At 42.8% G+C, this 25271-nt stretch overlaps 1 protein-coding gene across 1 annotated transcript in view; it reads left to right on the plus strand.

Moving 5' to 3' along the window:
* The window catches only part of LRP6 (LDL receptor related protein 6), a 196826-nt gene that overhangs the window by 139810 nt on the left and 31745 nt on the right, over positions 1 to 25271 (plus strand). The window contains 5 exon segments of the mRNA XM_038403027.2: positions 7660 to 7876; positions 8870 to 9159; positions 11444 to 11670; positions 14929 to 15113; positions 15582 to 15908. Of these exon segments, the coding sequence (XP_038258955.1) occupies positions 7660 to 7876; positions 8870 to 9159; positions 11444 to 11670; positions 14929 to 15113; positions 15582 to 15908 (1246 nt within the window).

Consider the following 25271-nt stretch of genomic DNA (forward strand, 5'->3'; position numbering starts at 1 on the left):
GGAGCCCTAGGTTACTGCTCCCAGGGTGATGCTCTCCTTCTTTCCTGATCAGAGCTTTTCAACTATGCCTTGCCTCCATTGCCGCTCCTGCAATGAGTGCTATGCAAGATCTGGTGGGACAGGGCAACAGTCATCCGGCTCACCCCTTTTTGGCCTAGACAGTTCTGGTTCCCCAACCTCCTGTGCATGTTGTCTCGTCTGCCAATTTCACTGCCAATGTTTCCCGAGCTCCTGACCCAATACAACAGCAGGATCTAACACCCTAAACCATGACCACCCCACCTCAGGATCACAATTGCCAACTTTCATGCGATAAATAAGCACCCCGACTTTCACAATAAGCCAAAAATCAAGCTAATCCCATTTCAAAACCCGTCCAAAACAAGCCAATCCCTAAGAACCCCAACACTCTGTGACTAGATCCCTCGGCGTGAAATCTGGGACTGTGGTGAACCCGCTGTACACCCCGACTCTTTTCTTGCCTTTCCCCTGCCTGCTGGGAGCCGATTTAAAAAAAAAAAAAAAGCAGCAACAAGCAACACACAAGCCCAACAAGCTACTAGCCAACACGCAACTCTCAAGCCAATTAAGCCAAAAACAAGCCCAATTTCTGCGTTTTTTTTTTCTCCATGGGTTGGCATGTCTGCGCAGGATGTGGTATTTGGATGGGCATCATCCCTAGACTGTACATGCTTCTCAGCCCTGTGAGAGATCCTCTCTGATAGCAGAAAGGACTTGACTAGGAAATGTGACCTAGCTAAATGGAAACATTTTTCGTCCTGGACACAGCAAAGAGGTGTTCTACCAGAAGCTACAGATATTCCACTCATCCTACGCTATATCCTAACTTTGAAGACATCGAGTCTCTCCCTCAGTATCTTGAGTCTACTTGGCAGCAGTCAGTGCATTCCATCAACCTACTGAGGGCTACTCTATTTTCACACAACCGTTAACCAGTCGGTTCCGACTTCTGGAAAGGCCTGATAAGAACTTTCCCACCTCCTCAAAAGATTGCACCCCAGTTGGACTCGAAACTTGTTCTTTTGGTACTCCCTTTGAGTCCTTAGCTACTTGCTCCATGTCCCTCCTCTTCATGAAGGTCACCTTTCTTTTAATCCCATCGGTGAGGAGAGTCGGTGAAGGCAGACCCTCCATACACCATGTTTCATAAAGATGAAGTTTCTTTAAACTTGCATCCCAAATTTATCCCTAAAGTGTTCATGGAATTTCAGCTTAACCAATCCATTCACTTACCTGTATTCTTCCCAAAACCACATACATTTCTAGGATAACACTCCACTCCGTCAATGTCTGACAAGCCTTGGCCTTTTATCAACAGAGAACAAAACCAATCAGGAAGTCCCCAAGATTGTTTGTTTGTTCGCTGTAGTGGAGAGAGTTAGAGGGCATGCCGTCTCCACCTAGAAAATTTCCAAATGGCTCTCTGGCTGAATTCTACTTTATTAGCTCTCTAGCCTTCCTCCCCCTACAGGGGTACGAGTTCACTACACTAGAGCTCAAGCAACAACCATAGTGTCTCCAAGACGTACCTCTCCCAGATACCTGTAAACTGGCCACATGGAGCACTGTCCACACAATTACCAGGCATTATGCCCTGGTACAGGATTCAGCTGCTGATGGCTCCTTTGGGACGACAGTTTTCCATTCAACCCTACCAGCCTCACCCTCACACCTTCCCCCTGCTTAGATACTGCTTGTCAGTCACACACAGTGGAATGCAATAGGGACCATCACTGCAGGAACCAGAGGAGGTTACTTACCTGTAACTGGAGGTTCTTTGAGAGGTGTGGTCCCTCTCTGTATTCCAATAGCCACCCTCCCTTGTTCACAGTAGAGAAGGACCTGAAGAGGTGGTTGGTCTGTCTCGCCCTTTATTGCCTCTGTCGGAAGCACCAAGCAAGACAGGGCACATGTGCAGACCAATTGACACTACTTTCAAATTTTCTGACTCCCAGCACATAGTATGCATGCATAACCTACAGTAGAATACAGATATGGGCCCCACATCACAAAGAACCTCCAGTTGCAGGTAAGTTACCCTTATACACTCCAAACCAGAAATTCACAAAGGGCTAGGTGACGGTTTCCTTTCTCTTCTTCTCCCTGCCCCCCCCACCTTCCTTTCATGGCAAGTAGATGGTTGATTGCTCTGTTTTAGTAGCATAGCTTGCCATTTAAAGCCTATGTGAGTTTCCATTTAGTTCACAGTGCACACTTTTTAAGTAGTCTTTTACCAGCAGTTCCCGTGACACTGTCTCTAATACCACAATTGTATTCTGTTGTAAGTACAGGGTAAAAGTGTGGTAACTTAGCTAAGGCAGTGTGGTGGCTTTTGGTAACTAGTGACATTTTAATGATGACTACTGTTCATTTTATTTGGTCACTTCCACTTACAGGATCTGTTTATGTCTAGGCATGCCCCAGAGCTGGCTGTTCTGCTTAGCAAGCACTAATTATTGTGAATTGATTAGTTACAGACAAGTGGCTAATCTTTATGGCTTCGGGAGGAAAAAAGTGAAGTCAGCACAGAGAATTAGAACAACTGTGAAAGTCAGCAAGATGCTGATAAGATAAAATGTGGATGGTGAGTTTCACTTAAAGGGTGGAGATGTTTCCTTTACCAGTGAAAATTTTTTGTAAAAGGGGCCTCTGCACGCTGATTAGAGAGACTGGTGGCTTGAAGGGGCGGAGAGACTGTTGGCTTGAGCAAAAGGTGTTAGTCACAGTTTGCCTTACAGACATTTTTTTAGAGCAGTTTCATGGTTCTTCAGTTAAGCATCTTTGTTCAGGCACCTCATTGATCAAAAAAGAATGTCGGGGAATCATGCAGCTAGAAAAAATGGGGGAAGTCAGCAGATGTTGAAAGTTTCTGAAGTAGAATAACAGCACAGTTTTCGAAAGGAAGTCTAAAAATTAAACAATCTGTAATGAAAAGAGCAGCATTTGGATTTGGTTACTGGTGTAAAAAGCTTAAGGTGTAGACCTAGGTTGGTAAATGTACCTTAATACAAAACTAGGTTTGGAAAAGTGTACTTATTGTACTTTCAAAAGAATCTTAATGCAGGTAGCAATATAAATTTCACAAAGTAAAATGTAATGCCTACCTTATTTTTGTGGACTCTGAGTGTGTGTGTGTGTGTGTGTGTGTGTGTGTGTGTGTGTGTGTAAATATACAGTGTACACTAATGGGCTAAAACTTTTTGATGTGACCATTTCATGGAGTAATTTTGAATTTATTTCTAAGACAAATTTAAAGCTCATTCCTCCAAGCCAGCAAACATACAAAGCTTCTATTGTTTTCAGAAGGATTTCTATCCAAGGAGGGAAGGCTCACAGGATTGGGTTCTCAATGTGGGATGGGGAAAATTGAGCAATACCAGACAGTTTTGTGACATAATCACTTCTGATCAAAAAGATGTGTTTGGAGACTATTGTGGTGTTGCATATTAAAAAAAATTTTTCCAGCCACCACTTCGGAAGATACTAGAAATTACCTTTTTTTTTTTTTAAATAACCAACCTGCTCTGCGTTATGCCAAGAAAGATTTGTTTTTTTGTATTTTTTTTGTTCTTCATTTCCCCCTTCATCCTGACCCCCGCTGCCCTGAGGATTGCAAGTGGGAGTGGAGGGGGGGATGGTGCTCTAGAGAGGCAGGCTACTCATCCCGTAGTGCTAGGAAGTTTTTCTAACCACAAAACAGTGGGCCCCCTGGCTAATGCATTGGTGTTGACTGACACTGAAGGTTGTCTTTGCACAGATCTTTGGGGTGGGTCATGGAGAGAGAGAAGAGGAAGCCCTCAGGGCTCTTCCAGGGATGCGCAGGACCCATTTAAAACAATATGTGATTGTGATTCAAAAGTTTCTGCTGTTCCCAATCTAGTGTTCCAAAATAAGGCGGTTTTGTCAGAAGATCTTGGGTAACACTGTAGGTTCTAGAAGGGGGAGAAAAGTTGATGCTTTTTGAGCTGTTGCAGAGATGAGAATGCTATCTGGATACTTCATAAAGTTTTCCAAAAGATGGATGAATTTTACAAGTTATGCAATATTTTGGCATGCAAGTAAAAGGAAAAGTCTTTCCTGAAATGTATGTTTGTTTGAAAACAAATGGAAAAATATTTAAAGTAAATGCAGTATATTTCAGTAGTGATTTCTCTTTGCACAAAATTCAGTAATCATATAAAATCATGTTGTAACATGATTGTTACGTTGGCATAGAAATGTCTTTTAAAATATTAGTTTCCTTCCACCTCCATCACTTAGTATTTACTAATAATATTTAGCACTTACCCAGTGCTTTAACATGGTCAAATGCTGTACAAAGGTTAGTTAATCCTCCCAATGCCCCTTTGAGGAAGGTAAGAATTGCACAGTTTTAGCAACAGGGAAACTGAGGTAGAGAACTAAAGTGTCTTGACCAAAGTCACCAAGTGATTTACATTATTTTTATTGTTCAGAAGATGTTGATCTTAGTTGTAAAGAACCCAAAAATGGTTGGTTTGTTCAAAATTATGGATACAGATAGTTCTCCCTAACCCTCTAGTTTGCAGAACCTGCTGTGTGGAATATTATCATCCATCCTGAACTGGACTAAGCTGTCATAGAAGGGACGGACTGCTAACTAACCTATATACTGAGCCAGGACTTCCTGACGTTCTAAACTTGTATTCATCCTCCAGATCACACTGCCCCTCCCATTTAAAATGAAAAGCAATAAAGATAACATAGAAAGGAGATCGGAGGTATAGGACTGGATGTGTGACTGACATGCCTAATTTGGGATCACAAAATAAATAGCAACTAATGTGGTGATTTTAAAAATGTCTTCAGAGGCAATCCTGGCAATTGGAGGCTGGTAAGCCTAACTGAGTATTGGGCAAATTGGTGTTTAAAAAAAACAAAAACAAAAAAACAACCAAACAAACGTATAATAACAGAATGATCAGGCACGTATGTAAACACAAAATGCTGAGAAAGAGCGCAGCTTTTGTAAAGGGAAGTCATGCCTCACCAATCTATTGGAATTATTTGAGGGTGTCTATAAGCATATGGATAAGGATGATCCAGGCAATATAGTAACTTGGACTTTCAGAAAGCATTTTACAAGGTCCCTCATGAAAGGCTCTTAAGATCTTGGAAGACAGAACAGTCCTCGCTTACAGACAGCCCCCCAACCTGAAGCAAATACTTTCCAGCAACCACATGCCACACAACAAAAACACTAACCCAGGAACCTATCCTTGCAACAAAGCCCTATGCCAACTCTGTCCACATATTTATTCAAGTGACACCATCATAGGACCTAATCACATTATCCATGCCATCGGGCTCATTCACCTGCACATCTACCAATGTGATATATGCCATCATGTGCCAGCAATGCCTTTCTGCCATGTACATTGGCCAGACCGGACAGTCTCTACGCAAAAGAATAAATGGACACAAATCTGACATCAGGAATCATAACATTCAAAAACCAGTAGGAGAACACTTAAACCTCTCTGGCCACTCAGTAAAAGACTTAAGGGTGGCAATTCTGCAACAGAAAAGCTTCAAAAACAGACTCCAGTGAGAAACTGCTGAGCTTGAATTAATATGCAAACAAGATACCATTAACCTGGGTTTGAATAGAGACTGGAGGTGGCTGGGTCATTACACATATTGAATCTATTTCCACATGTTGGGTATCCTCACACCTTCTTGTCAACTGTCTAAATGGGCCATCTTGATTATCACTACAAAAGTTTTTTTTCCTGCTGTAATAATAGCTCATCTTAATTAATTAGCCTCTTACAGTTTATATGGCAACTTCCACCTTCTCTGTATGTGTGTGTGTGTATATATAATCTTCTTACTATATGTTCCATTCAATGCATCCGATGAAGTGGGCTGTAGCCCACGAAAGCTTATCCTCTAATAAATTTGTTAGCCTCTAAGGTGCCAAAAGTACTCCTATTTTTTTAAGGAAACTAAGTAGTCATGGGATAAGAGAGACAGTCTTCTCATGGATCATAAAGTGGTTTAAAATATAGGAAGCAAAGGATTTGAATAAATGGTCAGTTTTCACAACAGTGAGAGGTAAACGTCAGGGTCCCACAAGGATCCGTATTGGGACCTGTGCTGTTCAACACATTCATTAGTGATCTGGAAAAGGGAGTGAAAACTGAAGAGGCAGAGTTTGCAAATGATACAAAAATATTCAAGATCGTTAAGTCCAAACAAAACTGAGTGACAGGGCAAAAAAAAAAAAAAAAAGAAAATTCAACATAGGTAAATGCAAAGTACAGTAATGCACATCTGGAAAAATAACCCGAACTACACATATATGATGATGGGTTCTAAAATAGCTGTTACCACTCAAGAAAGATCTTGGAGTCACCATGGATAGATCTCTGGAAAACTTCAGGTCAATATGCAGCAGTCAAAAAATTTAATTGAAAAGGGGTAGAAAATAAGATGGAAAATATCATGCTACTATATAAATCCATGGTGCACCCATATCTTGAATACTGTGTCCAGTTCTGGTTGCCACGTCTCAAAAAGGCATAGTGGAACTGGAAAAAGGGTTCAGAGAAGGTGGCAAAGATAATCCGGGTATGGACTGACTTCATTACAAGGAGGAACTAAAAAGATTAGGGCTGGTCAGTGAGAAGAGACATGACTAAGAGGGGATATGCTAGAGTAGTGGTCACCAAACTGTAGGGTGTGCCCCCTAGGGCAGTATGGAGGAATGTCTGGGGACTGTGGCAGGGCCCCAGCCAACCCCTGCGCAAGGGTGAGGAGGGAGCATCACACGGCCTTGCTCTGCCCCCAGCTCCACTGCAGCCCTGCCCCAGCTGTTGCCCTGCGCCTGACTGAGGCTCTGCTCCTGGCCCAGGGAGGCGTGGACACGTTCCTTTACTGGTAAGGAGGGGGGAGGGGGCGAGAGGAAAAGTTTGAGCATCACTGTGATAGAGGTTTGCGAAGTCATGAATGGTGTGGAAAAAGTAAATAGGTAAGTGTTATTTACTCTTTCAACACGATACAAAAATCGGGTGGTCTGATTAAATTAACAGGCAGTAGACTTAATACAAAAGACAGGAAGTACTTTTTCACATAACACAATTAACCTGTGGAACTCATTGCCCGGGGATGTTGTGAAGGCCAAAAGTATAACTGGGTTTCAGAAGGTACTAGATAAGTTAATGGAGGATATCCAAGATGGTCAGGGATTTAACCCTGTTTTTGGGGAGACCCTAAATCTCTGATCACCAGAAGTTGGGAGGGGGGAAGATGGCGTGGATCACTCCAACTGTCCAGTTCTGTTTATTCCCCATGAAGTTCTAGTACTGGCTACAGTTGGAGAGAGATGTACCGTTGGTCTGAACCAGCATAGCAGTTCTTGCATGTTCTTACTATAGGATTTGCTGAGTCATAACCTCACTTTAGGATCTGTTTATCAGGATTTTGCTTATAAGGATATAGCCTTAGATGCACAGATCTTGCATGGGTTTATGGATGGAGGATTTGCCAAAAGCCTTTCTGATAATTTAGTTTTTTTATTTTGTGTTGAAAGTTAGTTATTAATTGTGGGCTGTCTGGAGAAATTATTCTGCATATTGGCAGGGTTTCTCTCATTCAAATATTTTTGTATCTGCACAGGTCATGAATGCAGATGGCAGTAGCAGGAGAGTTCTGGTGGAGGACAAGCTGCCACACATCTTTGGATTCACTTTGCTGGGAGATTACATCTATTGGACTGACTGGCAAAGGCGTAGCATTGAGCGAGTACATAAGCGTACAGCAGAAAGAGAAATCATCATAGACCAACTGCCTGACCTAATGGGCCTGAAGGCTACTAATGTCCATCAGATCATTGGTGAGTGACTGAAAATCAGATCTGGACAAAAAGTGTGAAGAACAGCTTCATAAGCAGCTGAATGGGGTAACTGGTTTCTTTCACACTGTAAAGACACTACCCCAAAGTGTAAACAAGAACACACAAAAAATCCGTGGTTGTATTTAACTCGGCTAGTGAGAGTAGAGAACAGTGTCGTCAATGACCTTCTGCAGGCTTTTGAGGGCTCTATAGGTCTTGTCTGCTCTTAAAATACTACTTAAAATACTGCGCTACTGTAGTGCTTCAGTGTAGACACTGCCTACTCCGACAAAAGGGGTTCTCCCATTGGCATGGGTAATCCACCTCCCCAAGAGGTGGTAGAAGAATTCTTCCATCGACCTAGTGCTGTCTGCCCGCGGACTTAGGTGTGCTTAACTACGCCACTTAGGGGAGTGGATTTTTCACACCCCTGAGCAACATGGTTAGGCTGACTTAATTTTCTAGTGTAGACCGGGCCTTATTAGAACATGTACAGAATTCAGTTTAGTTATGTGTTGATTTGTATTTCTTTAGCGCCAGCGGTTGGTTAATAAAGCTAAGACTGTTCTATATGCCTTCATCTCACAACCTGTCTATGAACTGTGCTCTCTGTGTCTGCACGAAAGCTAGGAGTGACACAGGTTTTGCATGTGCACTGATTGGTCTAAATGGGCGCTAAGTTACATGTGTCAAATGCAGGCCTCCTCCCAGCTGTTTGGCCTGTGTGAAATGAGTGTTTGGTGTCAGTGCAGCTCTTAAAAGACAGACTTCCATAACATACACAAACTAGCACAATAATCTTCTTTATTAGTGGTCTGAATGGGTGTGAAGTCTGCAACTATTTCCATTCTTAAGGTAATTGCTATAGGACAAGGCTGAGGTAGATTGTGGAGCAATGCATTGTGGAGAAAGTTAGCACTTCTGTCTGAGGATAATTATCTTGAAAAGGAGGACAATGTCAAATAATTCTTTTTGCTTTTACTGAATGTGTAGGTGCAAACCCTTGTGCAGAGGACAATGGTGGTTGCAGCCACCTCTGTCTGTACAGACCTCAGGGCCTTCGCTGCGCCTGTCCCATAGGCTTAGAGCTCATCAGTGATATGAGGACTTGCATTGTCCCAGAAGCTTTCCTGCTCTTTTCTCGGAGAGCAGATATCAGGCGAATCTCTTTGGAAACCAACAACAACAATGTTGCCATCCCACTTACGGGAGTCAAAGAAGCCTCTGCTCTGGATTTTGACGTGACGGACAATCGGATTTACTGGACAGATATCTCGCTGAAGGTAAAGGAGGGAGTTGTTTCTGTCTAGTGTTCAGTCCTGCATGGGCAGCAAGTATTAAAGGCTGGGGGAGGCTGTGCCTCCCCAAACAGCGCTGTGTGGTCCTGCCCATGCTCTACTCCCAGGTCTCCTCCTGCTTCCCGCTGGGGCTCTGCGGCTCTTCCTCCATGGCCAGAACCCTGGCCTGGAGTCAGGGATTACAGGTGGCTGGAAATGGTGCTCATACTGCCCAGTGTTCAGGGCCGGGGAGGGCGTACCGCCAGCCCAGCGCTCCTGTGGGGAAAGGGGAGTTGGAGGGGCTGGGCCAGGGGCTGGCTGGTTAGCCTCCCCGAGCTCAGGGTTCATTCTCCGCCCATTTAGTCCTGCTATTGCTGCATTCTCCAACACGTTAAACTCAAGAACTGACCAACAAATAAATTTTACCTAATTCTAGTTCAGAGGGAAAAGCATGACCCAACACAAAATGTCTTCATATCCTGGCTAAATTCAGATGTGTTCTTTTAAAATCAATGGGTATATGTTTTTTCACATACACAATGAATTTGCAAGGATAAAAATCAGCATTTCGTGGAAAACTGAAACTGGGGGAAAATGCCACTTTGAAGGAGATTTGGGGGACTTAACATGGATATCTTGCCAAATAAATTGTGGGAGGGAACTGTCTTGAGCCTGAAGTGAAAGCTGATGTTAATGTTACTTCAGTATGCATTATTTATGAAGATACCATACATTAGGTGAAATATGGTATGAATGATTAGTTATACTGAAATAGCTAGATTATTCTGTTGAGACTGAAATATTGGGGAGTGTTGCAGATCAGAAACGGGCATAAGGCAGACAAATGATGTACAAGTTTCAGCATTGATATCCACCAGTCTAGTTTCACACACTCATTTTCAGGAGGAGTAAATTTATTCAGAAATGGAAATATCAGGATTTTTTTAATAAAGGCTTACACAATAACTTGCTGTGTTCGGCACTCTGTAATTTAAGAGTTGGGCACACAAGGGCTTAAAATATAGCTTGTGAATGACTTTCCAAGAGGGAAGCTGACCAAACTGTTGTAGAAACTGATTTAACTTGAACTGTGGTTGAAATAGATTAAACATGGCTCCCAATGTTGGTTTGAAAGGGCATTGTAAATAGGAATTAAGGGACTGTGAACTCCCAATTATGGACACTCTTGTGACATCACTGGTTCTAGCACACAAACTGTAAGAAAACAGAATTGAACTTTGACTTCTGCAGTGTTAGAAACATGAGGAGTGAGGGACGGGAGGAAACTAGTGTTTGCATACCATTGTTGTCCTTGGCAAAGATACGTTATCTTTGGGTTTCTTGGTCATAATTGTATACCAGCGAATGGCTAAGCTGTGAAATATACACAATTATGACTGCCTCTGTTGTCATAGGAATGTCTATGAAGTTGAGAGTTAAGAGAGAGAAATCTTTTGGACAAAAGAGAGATCAGAAATCTTCTTAATGGGGAATTAAATTAGTTGCTTACCATCCATCCATAAACACTGGCACTACGGAGCTAACTGACTTCTTGGCCATTGATTGTTTTCATCTATGTGATGATTTGTTCTGAACTTTTTAGATGAGGATCTTGTTTAAAATAAATCATGGCACTGACACAAGACATTTGTCACAATCACAGTGTTCACTGTGCTTGTGTGTTCTGCCTGCCTGCCCCCTCCAGCCTGTGTGCTGTCTTGTGTATTTAGATTGTAAGCTCTTCGGGGAAGGGACTGTCTATTAATCTGTATTTTGCCTACCACAGTGGTCCCTGCTGTTGATTGATCCTTGGGCACTACCATAATAAACATAATTAATAATGTGGCTTGGAGTGGTTGGATGGGGAGTGGCATGTGATATACAGGAAGTTGGGTTAGGTGGTCTGGTAGTCCCTTCTTGCCTTTAAGTGCTGTCTCTGTGACTCTAAAATATTGCTCCTTGCTGTAGCATAGAAGCTTCAGCATGAGCCTGAGAATTCCAAAATGTTTTCTCCTCAAAGCTGTCAGTGAGTTGTTAAGGTCAGTGTGGCATGTAGACTGCTTAATGGAACCCAACTAAAGTCAACCCATTTATTTCTTCAGTGACCTTTCATAGAGCATAGTAAACCATCACTCTTGAATAGGCCTTATTGTTAATTGTACGAGTAAGTAGCATATTGTATGAACTTCTTTTCTACAAGATGCCTGAAATCTGAAAGTTTTTAAATGCAAACCTCAATGACAGACTGGTAAAGTTCCTAATTTGCCTGTGTATCATTGTATCCCTGAAGACTATCAGCAGGGCATTTATGAACGGCAGTGCACTCGAACATGTGGTAGAGTTTGGCTTGGATTACCCAGAAGGCATGGCAGTCGACTGGCTCGGGAAGAACCTGTATTGGGCTGATACCGGAACAAATCGTATTGAAGTGTCAAAGCTGGATGGACAACATCGTCAAGTATTGGTGTGGAAGGATCTGGACAGCCCCCGGGCACTGGCATTAGACCCAGCTGAAGGGTAACTTGCTGACTTAATTTTATGTTTACAAACTTCTTAAAAATAACACATGCATATTTTCTGTAGGGCATGTTAATGAGGCACCAGTATATAAATCCTGAGAGAACTCATCTTGGGGAATATAGCCTAGTAATTTAGAATACAAGGGCTGGAAGAATGTGCTCTTAATGTCCTTGAATAATCATTAGGAATACTTCACAAAAATCAGAGAAGCTCATTAAAAGAGGATTTATATTTAGTTGTTTAATTAATCATAAAATCGAAGTAGCTTTGGGTTTATGGAATCCATTAATTAGAAAAGATCCATCACGCTGAAAGCTCTGAAAATATTTGACCTTTTAAAATGGAGCTCCCTTCATCACAGATTAGGGTGTTGTGAGGGTATTATGTGCTCTGCCTCTGAGGGGAAGGTGAAGCTCACTGTGTGAGAATAAGGAGAGCGATTATTTTGGAGGGAAGGGACAAGTTTGGTAGGCAGGGAAGGGAAATAGAGCAGTTTTCTTGCATGCACTATCTGCCAACCCAAAATGTAAGATTTTTATCACGAGAACTCTTTTTTTTCCAGGAAAATGGACTCAATCACATTAAAATGCAATAAGAAAAGAACCGTCATAATACTTAACATCTAAATAGCGCTTTACAAGCATTTACTAATTTATTCCTTTGCAAAATCCACGTGAGACACACTAGTTATGTATTACCCCAATTTTACAGATGAGGAAACTGAGACAGAGAAATTTAGGGTCTGGTTTTCAAATATCCTGAATTCCCACAGTTTACATTGACTTCAGTTGGAACTGTAGGAGCTCAGGAACTCTGAAAATCAGGCACTGAATGATGTGCCCAAGTCCAGAATGAGTCACTGTGGAGCTTGGAAAGTCTCAGGATTTCCAGGCTCCCATTCACTAGGTAGAGTTGCCTCTCCATACCATCTTTCGCTTGAAAAATAACAGTTAAAGTTTGCTAAATACCAAAATGTTTATCCAAAGTGGGAGAGAACTAAATTTACTGATGTGATATGCAAATCTGAGCCAGATGTTCTGGGAGTATGCGGTGTCCACGTAGTCCCTGAAAGCTGCTCAAACCCTGAAATTGCAGATTAGTGTGGTGATTTTACCACTTATCTTGAGCTTTGTGACTCCTTTTCATCACTGGTATTCACAAGAGCTAGTATTTATCATTTACTGCAAAGTTCCTCATTTTCCCTTGCTCTAATAGCTGTCTGGTCAGAAATATTGTCAAAACGCACATAGACCGGAGTGGTTCTCAATTCCTCATCTTAAATTCACACTGGGACCTCAACAGCGAAGTTGCTTTACTTGCATTCTCTCCTGTTGTTTTTAAAACAATAAATAAACACCAAGATTTTCAGAAGTGGTTTTTCTTTTTAATCCTATGTTTAGACACATAACTCAGCAGCTCCCTTTGAATAATGAGCCTATGCATTTAGGAACCTATCCATTATCTATCCATTTCTTTACAGTCTTGGCCAGTACATATTCTGTCAGGTCACTTCACACTCATAGTGATCTTATTCCTATTTAGTTTAGCTTACCTATCTAACCTCTTTGGGTGTTGTGTTCAAGGTATTGGGTCAGCATAGTCCATGACAGGCAATACAAAGAATTTGGTATCATACATAAGGAAACGCATCTTCCTGCTGCAATCCAATGATGTCACAGAACAATAGAATATGCTTATGTGGTGACTGCTGTCACAGTACTAAGATGATCTGTATTCTATACATAGGAGGGTGAGAGCATTACCTTGGTTCAGCAGTATCTGAGATGAAGTGTATCGTTGCCCAACTGCAGTGGAAAGCCTCTGAGATCTGTTTGCAAGGCCAGAGACTCTCAATCGGAATGAATACAGTGCTGCTCTGCATTATTCAAATTCGCAATTAGGAATACTTGAGCTTTCATTCTGAACAATCTGTTACGATTCAGCTCGTTGGGAGTACATGGGAGAAGAACTTTAAAATGTCCTGCAGAGCACCACTTTGTTGCACAAAATTAGTTAAGCTTAGTTCCCATTTGTGGTCAACTGCTTCAACTCATTACTAGATCTGGAACAAATTCGTTTCCTTTCTCTCTCCTCTCTTCTCCCCTCCCCTCCCCCCACCCACCCCCCCATCGCATGCCAGATTGTTGTTTCAACTTTCATATCACTTAAATGAAACTTTCCATGGCCTTTCCGTTGTGGAGATTTGTACTAGATCTGTGCTTGGCATCTGACTGGGTGAAAAGCTTTTCAGGTACCCTGACAGCCAAAGGAAGAAGCATTTTTCCTTGATCATCAGACAGTTACTTCAGAAACCTATCCCTCCCTGGAGAGGTTGGGTTGATGCTAAAAAGGACTAATCAGGTTTGTCTGAACGTTATCATGACCTGGGATAAAGGTGTTAAATTTGGTTAGTTATGTTGTATTCAAATTTTAAATACTATGTAGTCATAACATTTTGGAAGATGTGTACTTGCCTTGCTGATGCCAAATGTCTGCACAAGAAATAGACACCACAAAATCCTTCCTAAAACAGTATAACATCCTTTAGTAAAACATACACTGGTATGTGAAATGTTGTAGTATCCTTGATAATTCCACATTGGCAACAAGCGAGGCATAAATTAGCAGACAGGTGTGTAATCCTTTGTATCCATATCTGAGTGGAATGGAAATACCATACAGTTTTGTGGTACTTCAACCATGAAAATAGTCTAGTACATTGCTATCTATAAAACCAATCTCTGGTGTGGAAATAAGTGGAGAAAGGAAATATCCTCACACTCACCTATTTTAAAATACACATTTAGTTTGGTGTTCAGTGGAGGATTGAATAGAAGCAGAAGGCAATTTTTGTTGCTCATGCAATGCTTTGGACCAATTTTTGATAAAGAACAACGTGCAATTTAATGTACCCAGATGCCATCCTGTTTATTAGCTAACACACGTGAACTAGTTAAAGACTAAAGGGCTCTAGTAAGGAAGTCCTTGGTAAGGGTCCAGCTTTGGATGGAGCAAATATTATTGAAAACAGTATAAGGAAGTCTGACTCATTTCCTAGCTCGTATTTTGAGAAAAATATTTAATGTATTGTGTTTTAATAAACACTTAAATGTATAACTTCTGATTTTCTGTTCCCTTTCTTCTTGCTTTTGTGTTGTTTTTTCCTTTCATGTACTCGCAAGAAATGTTAAGAGTCTGAATCGGCACAAAACTTCTGTATCAGATAAATGAGAAATGTCTGGCATTTTTATACAGGTTTATGTACTGGACTGAGTGGGGTGGGAAGCCCAAGATTGACCGAGCTGCCATGGATGGAAGTGAACGTACTACTTTGGTACCAAATGTGGGGCGAGCTAATGGACTAACAATTGACTATGCAAAAAGAAGACTTTACTGGACTGATCTAGATACCAACTTAATAGAATCTTCAAATATGCTAGGTAAGCTGCTGTTGCTTTTTCTGTGCAAGCTGTGTATTTTTAGTTACACGTAGGACAAAGCTATCAACTGATAGCTTTTGGAGTGTCCTGTCTGGCAAAAAATATAACAAGTGTTTGTTGTGGAGAGGTTGTAGGAAAGCCAAACTGCAAAAAAGCTCATAGATTTAATATGTTCAGAACTGATTATTTTTTTAATATTTTTTTTTAAGTCAGCGTACTTCATTGTATGCATCAGGCATGAGAGTAGAACGTATGTGTGAAAGAGAGACAGACAAGGAAGGGGTCTCATGCTACATATGGGTTGTTACAGGAGACTGGCAATCCTGGTGGAAGCTGATTTTTAAACTAATTTTTTATTGTTGCATTTTTTTAACTTATCCACGAAGCAATGTCTAACACATTGTTAGAAAAACCCAGTATGTCCCCAGTAATTCTTCTTGTTTTCCTCTCTCCCTTTTTTGAAAACAGGCCTTGACCGTGAGGTTATAGCAGATGACTTGCCTCACCCATTTGGCTTGACTCAATACCAGGATTACATCTATTGGACGGATTGGAGCCGGCGCAGCATTGAGCGAGCCAACAAGACCAGTGGCCAGAACCGGACCATCATCCAAGGCCATTTGGATTATGTGATGGATATCCTGGTCTTCCATTCCTCAAGACAGGCAGGCTGGAATGAATGTGCATCTAGCAATGGGCACTGCTCCCATCTCTGCTTGGCAGTTCCAGTTGGTGGTTTTGTATGTGGCTGCCCAGCTCACTATTCCTTGAATTCTGACAACAGGACCTGTAGTGGTAAGCCCTAAGCACAAATGACAAATTAGAGACATAGGGAAAAGAATGCCATGTTTGTTATTCCAATGGGAATAAATTATGGAAGCAAATGCATTTGGTAACAGATAAAAGTATTTTACTAGGAAAAAAAAGAAACATTTTCATTTCTTTCTTCTCTATTTATTTTGAGTAGCAACAAAGAGGAGACCATTTGCTTTGGTACAGGAACATAATATGCCAAGTCATGGCTTGTTTCTACTTTTGATACTGAAAGGTTATTAAAAACCTTTCCAGTTCCAATACAAAGTTCTAAAGCAGGATGTTCTGGCAGAGGGTGGGTGTGTGTGTGTGTGTGTGTGTGTGTGAATGTGGTAATAAAACTGGCTGGATTTTGTTTTCTAACCATACTAAAATCCTACCAGGCAATTGAGTAAAAGTTAGGATATTTAAAAAAAAAAAAAATTCCAGGCCAACAGCTTGGAAACGGAATTAATTTCAGTGAATCTTTTTATTCATTCTGCCAAGCAGAATAAGGCTGGGTAAGAAGAGAGGCTGAAAACACTTCTGCTTTTGTGCCGGCCCATGAAAGTTACTTCATGTCTCCTTTTATTTTTTTTGAGATTTACCAGGCATAGAGGATTAATGGGATTTTGGTCTATGTTTTAGAATGTTGGATGAGTTTTAGGTTGTTGGAGGTGAATTTAGTTGTGATTTATATTCCAGCTTGAAGGAGTGCTGGACAGACCTTCCTTCAGATCTCACCCCAGTGTGGCTAAAAAGGCATTGCTTTTGAGTGAGAAAAGAGGCCCCAGGGTGCTGCCTTCACAGCACTTCCAGTTCCTGATCACAGTAGAGCCAAACCCATTTTTTTTTCATTGTTGTGCAGTGTGTGAACCACAAGGCCCTTAGGCCGGCCACAGTTAGTTTCTAGCCAAATAATTCATCTTTCTCTCAATAAGTGGCTTCCAGTGCAGCACTCAAAATTCTTCATCTGATGGTCCCTACCTGTATTCCACACATGGGATACACATGAGCACCATGTGTTTGAATCCAGAATTGTTTTGCAAGCGGTGGCCATTGGCCTGTACACGTGCTGTAGCTTTTCTCATGCTCCAAACCCAGGGCATTAAAAGTGGGGCAGGCCCACACTTCTTCAGTTCCTGCTTATGGGCTGCGTGGTCTGAATCGAGATTTTTGGGGTCCTCATCTTTTTTTTTTTAAAACTCTGTCACTGCTGTAAAATGTTGTACATAATTAGTTTTAGTAGTAGTTTTTATAGTATACAGTAGAACCTCGGTGTTCTGAACACCTCGGGAATGGAGGTTGTTCTGCACTGAAATGTTCATAACTGAACAAAATGTTATGGTGGTTCTTCCAAAAGTTTACAACTGAAAATTGACTTAATACAGCTTTGAAACTTTACTACACAGGGAGGAAAAATGCTGCTTTTAACTATCTTAAATTAAGTGAAACAAGCACAGAAATGGTTTCCTTACCATATCAAATCTTTTTTTTAACCTTTCCCTTAATTTTTTTTAGCAGTTTGTTTAATTGCCATTACAGTATTTGCCTTTTTTGGTCTTTTCTTCCTGATTGTGTACTTCCGGTTCCAAATGAGGTGTGTGGTTGACCGGTTCGTAAGTCTGAGGTTCTTCTGTAGTTAGTGTTTCCCCACCCATTTTATTTTCCCTTGAGAAGTCTGGGATTATGCCTAGGGTTCAAAAATTGTGTTTCCTGCCTTCAGTCCTTTTCGGTGAATGACAAACATCAGCACTGCCTCTACTGCCTGGGTGAGGCTTATATTTCTGCGAGTGTCTGCTGCTCTTTTCCCCGCAGAATTCATGAGCATCTGGAACTGAGACTCAGAAAATATCTCATGGAGAAGGCTATGAGACCCCAATCCAGTTGGCTTGGGATAAACAGCTCCTGATGCTCCCATCCGCTTCTAGAGTCAAAGCGGTACCTGTAGCGACACGTACCACAATGACCAGGGAAGCTCTAGTTCAGACTGCTCTGCCAGTGGACTCTCCTCATACCCCAGGACAATCAGACTTGTGTCTCCCTAAAGCAGACATCTTTGCTCTTCCCTATCCACATTCAGCCCTCCTATCAGGACCATCTTTATTCTGGGACATTGATACACCAGAAGAAGACAGAGTCATGTCCCGATGAGACAGAGTCATTCTCCCATCCTACATGCCAGCCTTTAGGCTCAATCAGTAGTACCGTTGGTTCTGTTGGAGATAAGGATCCAGCTTTCTGTTCGGATGAGTCTTAGCCCCTGCAGCATCAGGCAAAGGTGGCACAAAACAGGAGCCCCAGAAGATCATGGTTCTGATTTCCAGGCAGATACAGTTGGCCAAGAAACAGGCTCCCCCACCCCATGCCATGGAGTTCTCCTTTGGCAGTTGATCCATCTTACTGGCAATATTGGGGATCATGGGAGCCCTACCCTAGACACTCGGAATCAGTGCAGGAATCCTATTTGCCACTTCCTGGATACCCACAACCGGCCCAGTCAGCATATTCAGAAAGGGAAGGTGAGCTGGTTACAGTAGCAATCTCGTCGTCTTCATCAGATGAAGCAGTTACTCCATCTTCTCCATCCCTGTCAGATGACTTTAAACAATATCAAGAGCTTATGCCCTGGGTGGCTGCAGAGTTACAGATTAAGCTTGAGGGAGATCAGGAGCCTCAGCATAGTTTACTAGATGTTCTGCAGCCCATCTGGTCCCTCCCCATCACAAGGTCGTCATCATGGACCCAGCAAAGATGTTTTGTCACACTTCTGTTTCTTGTGCTCTCATTCCTAATTGGGCTAAGAAGCACTGCTTTGTTCCATCCAAGGGGGGAAAGTTTTTGTTCTGATGCTTTGGTGGTGCAGGCGGTTACAGAGTGGTTCAGGTAACAGCACCCAAAGGTTACTCCCTCTAAGAAGGAACACAAGCGACTCAACCTTCTAAGGAGAAAGGTCTTCTTTCGCCTCCTTCTAGTTCAGGATCTCAAATTATCAGGCCCTCTTGGCCAAATAAAATTTTACTAATTATAAAAAGTTTTGGAATTCAGATTCCTTGAGGGGCATAGGGCCTGCTTCCAGGCCTTAGTGGATGAGGGCAGATTGGTAGCCAGAATTTCCCTCCAGGCCATGGTGGATGCAACTATACTGCATCTAGGGGAATGGCTATGGCCATTGTTATGAGAGATTTGTGGTTACGATCCTCAGGTTTTCCTAGAGGTGCAGACTACCATCCAAGATCTGCCCTTCGATACTATCAACCTATTCCACAAGAAGACTGATGAGTGTCTCCGTTTCCTCAAAGACTTGAGGACAAAACTTGATTCACAGGCATTTATATCCTTGCCCCTAAGAGAAAACCCTATAGACAGAGCTAATAGGGCAAGACCATCTCCTCAGCCATTTTACCACCAATGTTCTCAGGAGCTACCACTCAAGAGACAGAGGGTTTATAGACCCAGGAACCCAGCTTCTGCAGCATTCATCGCTACATCATACTCTAATCCCAAGCGAAGAGGTTTTTTTCCATGGGACTGTTGAGACCTGTGTCCTTTTATTGATGCCACTTCATTCCCCTCCTCTGATATTCAAAGGCTTCCACACCCCGTTTGGCAAAAACTGCCCTAACTACAGATTAGTGGGTATTAAAGATTATTCATGGCAGCTAACTGATGGAGTCTCTGGTACCTCCTATCCACAAACCCCCTTCTTTGTTCTTTTTCACAGACCACTCTCATGAGGTGATTCTGCGGCAAGAGGTGAACTCCCTTCTCCGGGGAGCGATAGAAAGGGTTCCACCTCAACATCAAGAGAAGGGATTCTATCTCCCTTACTTCTCCACCCACAAGAAGAATGGGGGATGGAGGCCAGTTCTTGATCTGAGACAGCTGAAGAGGTTCATTTGAAAATTAAAATTCCACATGATCTCCTTGGCATCTCTAATTCCCACATTAGAGGAGCACACATGGTTCGTGGCTCTCAACATGAGACATACATTTTCACATAGATATCCACCCAGCCCACAAGAGGTTCCTCAGGTTCCTCTTTGATGAAGAGCATTACTAATTTAGAGTCCCTCCCACTTTGGGCTAGCTACTGCACACAGGGTCTTTACTAAGGTCTATTCAATAGTGGCACCTTGGACAAGAAGAAAGGGATTTACAGTCTTCCCCTACCTTGATGACTGGCTACAGATGGGCAGTTCCTACAGGAAGTCTAGCAATCAACCAATGTTCTGCTCAGCCTTCTGCCTTTCCTGGGTTTCTGCATCAATCATGAAAATCCATGTTGACCCCCATGAGTCTCATAAATTTTATAGGGGTGATATTGGACTCGACTGCAGCAAGACATATCTGCCTCTCAAGATGTTTCAGGCCATGAGCGTGCTCATACATCAGGTCACTGTCAGAACCAGGACATAAATCAGAACTTGCCTTTTCTCTCCTTGGTCATGTGGCTTCATGCACACACATGACACTGTTTGCCAAGCTTTATTTTCACTGCCTGTTTTCTCTCTGTGTACTCACTCACTAAAGAAAGGCAACATAAACAGAGGTGACAGTTCTGCCTAAAGTTTTAGACAAACTCTGGTGGACAAAAGTGGAGAAGGTTTGGGGATCCCTTTCCTCACATTGACCCCTGAGCCAATCCTCATTCCTGATGCTTTCCTCTTTGGTTGGGATGCTCATGTTGGGTAATTACATGGCACAAAGCATCTGGACCCTTTGGGAGTACCAGTTTACTAGAATTCCAGGTGGTCCCGTGAGCCTGTGACTCCTTCCTCCCTCATCCTATACAGACATGTCCAAATAATGTTGGACAACATGACAACAGTATTTTATGTAAACAAGAAGGGAGAATGAGATCTCTCCTTTTCTGCATAGAGGCAGTCACCCTTTGGAACTGGTGCATCAGCCATCGCATATTCCTATTGGCAGCTTCTTTACCAGGGGTGCAAAACTCCCCAGTGGACTGCTTGAGCAGACATTTTTCCTCACATCACATATGGGAGATTCATAATTTGGTTCTTGATGATGTCTTCACCCAATGGGGAATGCTGACATCAGACCTTTTCACCTCATGGGAGGACAGGAAACTTCCTCAGTACCTCTCCAGAGTAGCCCTGGGCAAGGACTTGACAGAAGATGCCCTGCTGGTGTCATGGAAGGGTTGCCTGTGGTATGCCTTTGACACCACTAGTGCAACCAAAGATTCATGAAGAGAGAGTTCAAGTTTTCCTGTTTGCACCCAACTGGTTGAGACAGTTCAGTTTACAATCTGCTGAAGGCCTCAGTTCACCCGCCCAAGAACATCCCCAAGGTGCCGGACTTTCTGAGTGCATAAGGGCAAGTCCTAGCATCCCAACCTGGGACTGTTGCAACTTGGGGCCTGGTATATGGATGGGCATCAGAAATAGAATACTAATGTTCTAAAAGGGTACAATTCATCCTTAACCAAAGTAGAAAAGAGTCTGTGAGAAGTTGTTATTAACCAAAATGGAAGCATTTCTCCACCTGGGCTCACCAATGCAACGTGTATCCAAAATCTGCTGGGATCCTTCCTGTCTTAGAGTATCTACTTATTCTTAAGTCTTCGGGTCTCATGCTCGATTCTCTGCGAGTACATTTAGTAGCGATCAGTAACTTCTATTCTCTAAATACCATACAATATTCACTGATCCTGTCACAACTAGATTTCTGAAGGGGAGTCTCAGAGCCTTTCCACCATTGGTGAAGTTTGCACCTTAGTCAGAGGTGAAAGTAAGCTGGTACGCCTTGGTACAGCGTCCCGGCAAGAGCCGGTGTACTGTACTGGGACAGCCGGGCTTCCCCGGGGGCAATTTAAAGGGCCTGGGGATCACAGCAGTGGCTGGAGCCCCAGGCCCTTTAAATTGTCTCCAGAGCCCCGCTGCTGGAGCCCTGGGGTAGCGGCTGCAGGGCTCTGGCAGCTATTTAAAGGGCCTGGGGCTCCCCTGCTTCTACTGCCCGGGCCCTTTAAATAGCCACTGGGACCCGCTGCCACTACTCCAGGGCTCTGGCGGCTATTTAAAGGACCGGGGCGGTAGAAGCAGGGGAGCCGTGGGCCCTTTAAATAGCCCCTGGAGCTCTGGGGTAGCGGGGGCTCCAGGGGCTATTTAAAGGGCTGGGGCTCCAGCTGCCTCTGCCACCCCGGTCCTTTAAATAGCCGCTGGAGCCCCGCTGCTTCCCCAGGGCTATGGCGGCTATTTAAAGGGCGATAGAAGAGGGGCCTCAGGAGCCCCGGGTGGCTGCTGCTACCCCAGTGGGGGGGGGGGCACTTACCTTACAGGGTGGGCTGGGGCTGGCTCTGGCTCTGACCCCCTCAACCCTGTCCCTTCCGCCCTAGTCCCTGCCCCTTCCAGGGGCCAGAGCTGGCCCCAGAGTACCGGTAAGTCACTCAACTTACTTTCACCCCTGACCTTAGTAGAACCTCAATTTTGTTTTGTTGTTGTTCGCTAGTTCCCCTTCCCCCTTTCAGCTTCTAGCCACATGTTCTATGACCCACCTGTCCATGAAGCTGGCCTTTCTAATAGCCATAATGTCAGCCAGAAGGGTTAGTGAGCTGGGAGTGCTCATGGTGGACCCACCATATACTACATTCTATAAAGAAAAGGTCTTGTTATAACCCCACCCTAGATTCATTCCTAAAATAGCTTCTGAGTTTCATATGAGTCAAGTAGTCCATTTATTCATAGCTTTTCCAAAACTGCATGCCTCAGATGAAGGGAGATGACTGCATTCTTTAGATGTCTCAAGTGCTTTGGGTTTTTATCTGCAAAGAACAAATGATGTTAAAAGACTCCTAAACTATTTGTTTTTGTAGCAGAGTGATCAAGGGGTCAAGCTACATAGACACACAGACATTCAAAATGGATCTCAAGTTGTGTTACCCTTTATTACCAACTTGCTTATATTCCCGCTCCGGAGCAGGTGAAGGCTAATTCTACTAGAGGGCAGGTTATTTCGGCTGCATTGCTGAGAGACGTACCCCTCCCAGAGATACAAAGGGCAGCTAATTGGAGCTCTTTGCAGACCATTGCAAGACATAACGCTTTGGTCTGGTCAAATGCAGACAGCTGTGAGGAAAGCAGTAGTACAGTCAGCGTTGGCCTCCTTGCACCCACCTCTTGGTTTACCACTGCTTGTTAATCTCCCACATGGGGAATACACATAGAGACCATCACTTGAAGCAATGCAGGCTACTTACTGTTAACTGAATGCTCTTCAAGATGTGTGGTCCCCCGTCTACCTGCCCTCCATCCCCTCTGCTGTGGATTGTTTGAACTGCCGTAAGAATGGAAAACTGGAAAGGCATCGGCCCGCATCACCTTTTATGCCCTTGGTTTGGAGTATGAGGAGAGCTACAGCACATGCGTGAACCAATGGACACTGCTTGCAAAAACTTCCGGACTCAAGCACACAGTGCGCATGCATACCTAATGTGTGGAATACAGACGGGGACCACATGTCTTGAAACTCCAGTTACTGGTAAGTAACCTCCATTTTTGACTGCCAAGATGCTTGGATGGTTTCTGCTGGTGTCATTCAGATTAGTCAGTGGCTTAAGAGAATCAGATATTATCTCATCTGCATTATGCATGAGTCAAGAGATCTAACTGCTGCACTAAACCCAAATCAGGTGTCACTTATTCTGAGAATATTACCTCCATGGAATACTTTGAAAATCATCCTCTTGGAAACATTTCTGCTTTGCACACTCCACATTATCAGTATTTCTTTTCTGTTTATTACAAGGGACCACTTGCATGCGAACAAAATCTTTGTACCATATCCTTCTTCCTCCTTTACTGCATGTCAAAAAAATAATTGACATAGTTGTGGTGATAACTATGATATCATAAGCGGGGGATTTTGTCTTCAGACGAGAAATAAGTAGTAGTCACGTAAAGATCTTGTTTTCATGGAAATGTTTCGTTACAAAGCAATGAGAAAAATACAGGAAACGTGTTATGTTATAAAGATGTAAAACTGTTCCTAAATGGTATGGTTCAGTCTTTCATTAGGCATTAACAGCTTTTCAGCCATGTTCAACCCTGGTAGATTTCCCACTTCTCATTTGTAGGTAATTGGAGACTTAGATTTTTCTGCTTGTAATTTAAGTTTTCTCTTGGTATCTGTAATTGGTGCATGGATCATTTGAACTTTCTGTTGCCTATTTTACTTGGTTATGTGTTTCTGAACATTATTCTAGCACAGATCCTGTTTAGAGGCCAATTCGTCCCTTTGTTGACCACAATGCACATGTGTGCACATATTCTTTTAATTATGGGAAGGAGATGCTGCTGCGATGAGATCTGGGAACTCAAACTTTCAGCGCGAACACTGCATATTTAACTTGAAGAGCAGTTCCCCAGCAGGGATGCCTGCTGTGTTTCACCTACAGTTCCTTCCAGAATATAGTTAAAATATGGCTGTTGGGAGAAAACTTACGTTGGAGAATAGAAAGTATTTTCCAAAACCCAACTGAGTTCCAGAGAATGGGGGCACTTGAAATTTGCCCTACCACCACATACAATGAGCGATTTGATTTGGATAATGCTAGAGAAGTCCTGAGTTTTCAGATATCAAGAAGACAATTATTTAATATCTTTCCTTTTGAAGTTCTTACTGAGTGGATCTCTGAGAATGACAAAGAGAAGCAGAGGGATTTGACTGTTTGTGAAAGGAGGCTTGCATGCTTTCAGTTACAACTTCCTATGTTTTGGTCTAAAACTTTCTCTTTGCATGTGTCCCTTAAAATTCTGGTTTATCTAATGAATAAGGGATTTGACCTTTCCAAAGGTGGTGGTTTGCTGTTTATATACTACATGCGTACAACAAACTCGGTGGGTGGGTGGGTGGGTGGGTTTTTTGGTTTGCTTTTGTCTTCTATTAATTAGTGATTAAATGTAGAAAAAGTCACTGGTGAAATGCTTGGGGGGAAATCCAAGTTTTTCAGAAGCAAAAATAACTTGCACCTAGGTCAGAATTTTGACAGTGTGAAAAGTATATTTTTATGCCAATGAAACTTCTTTCTTAGCAGCAGCCAGAAAAATTACTCAAAGTACATGCCTAAAATAATAAAGACAGAGGATGTTCTCTGGAACCTCACTCCTCCAGGTGTTCCCTCACCTGGTTATAGGTTGGAGCTGGGTGAAAGGTCCCCTCTGCTGATCTTTCCAGGCTTGAGCTACTTTACTGAGGCTGCTGGGCATTGTTCTACAGTGCACTGTAACTTTATTGCAGGCAGACCACTGAGCTAAAAGGATGCTGTGAAGAGACTTGGGAAAAGTGTTTTAAATTGAATACCTGGATCTTGTCATGATTTCAAGAGTGTGTCCATATTCTTTC

This window comes from Dermochelys coriacea, chromosome 1 (assembly GCF_009764565.3).
Source record: "Dermochelys coriacea isolate rDerCor1 chromosome 1, rDerCor1.pri.v4, whole genome shotgun sequence".
Lineage (NCBI taxonomy): Eukaryota > Metazoa > Chordata > Testudines > Dermochelyidae > Dermochelys > Dermochelys coriacea.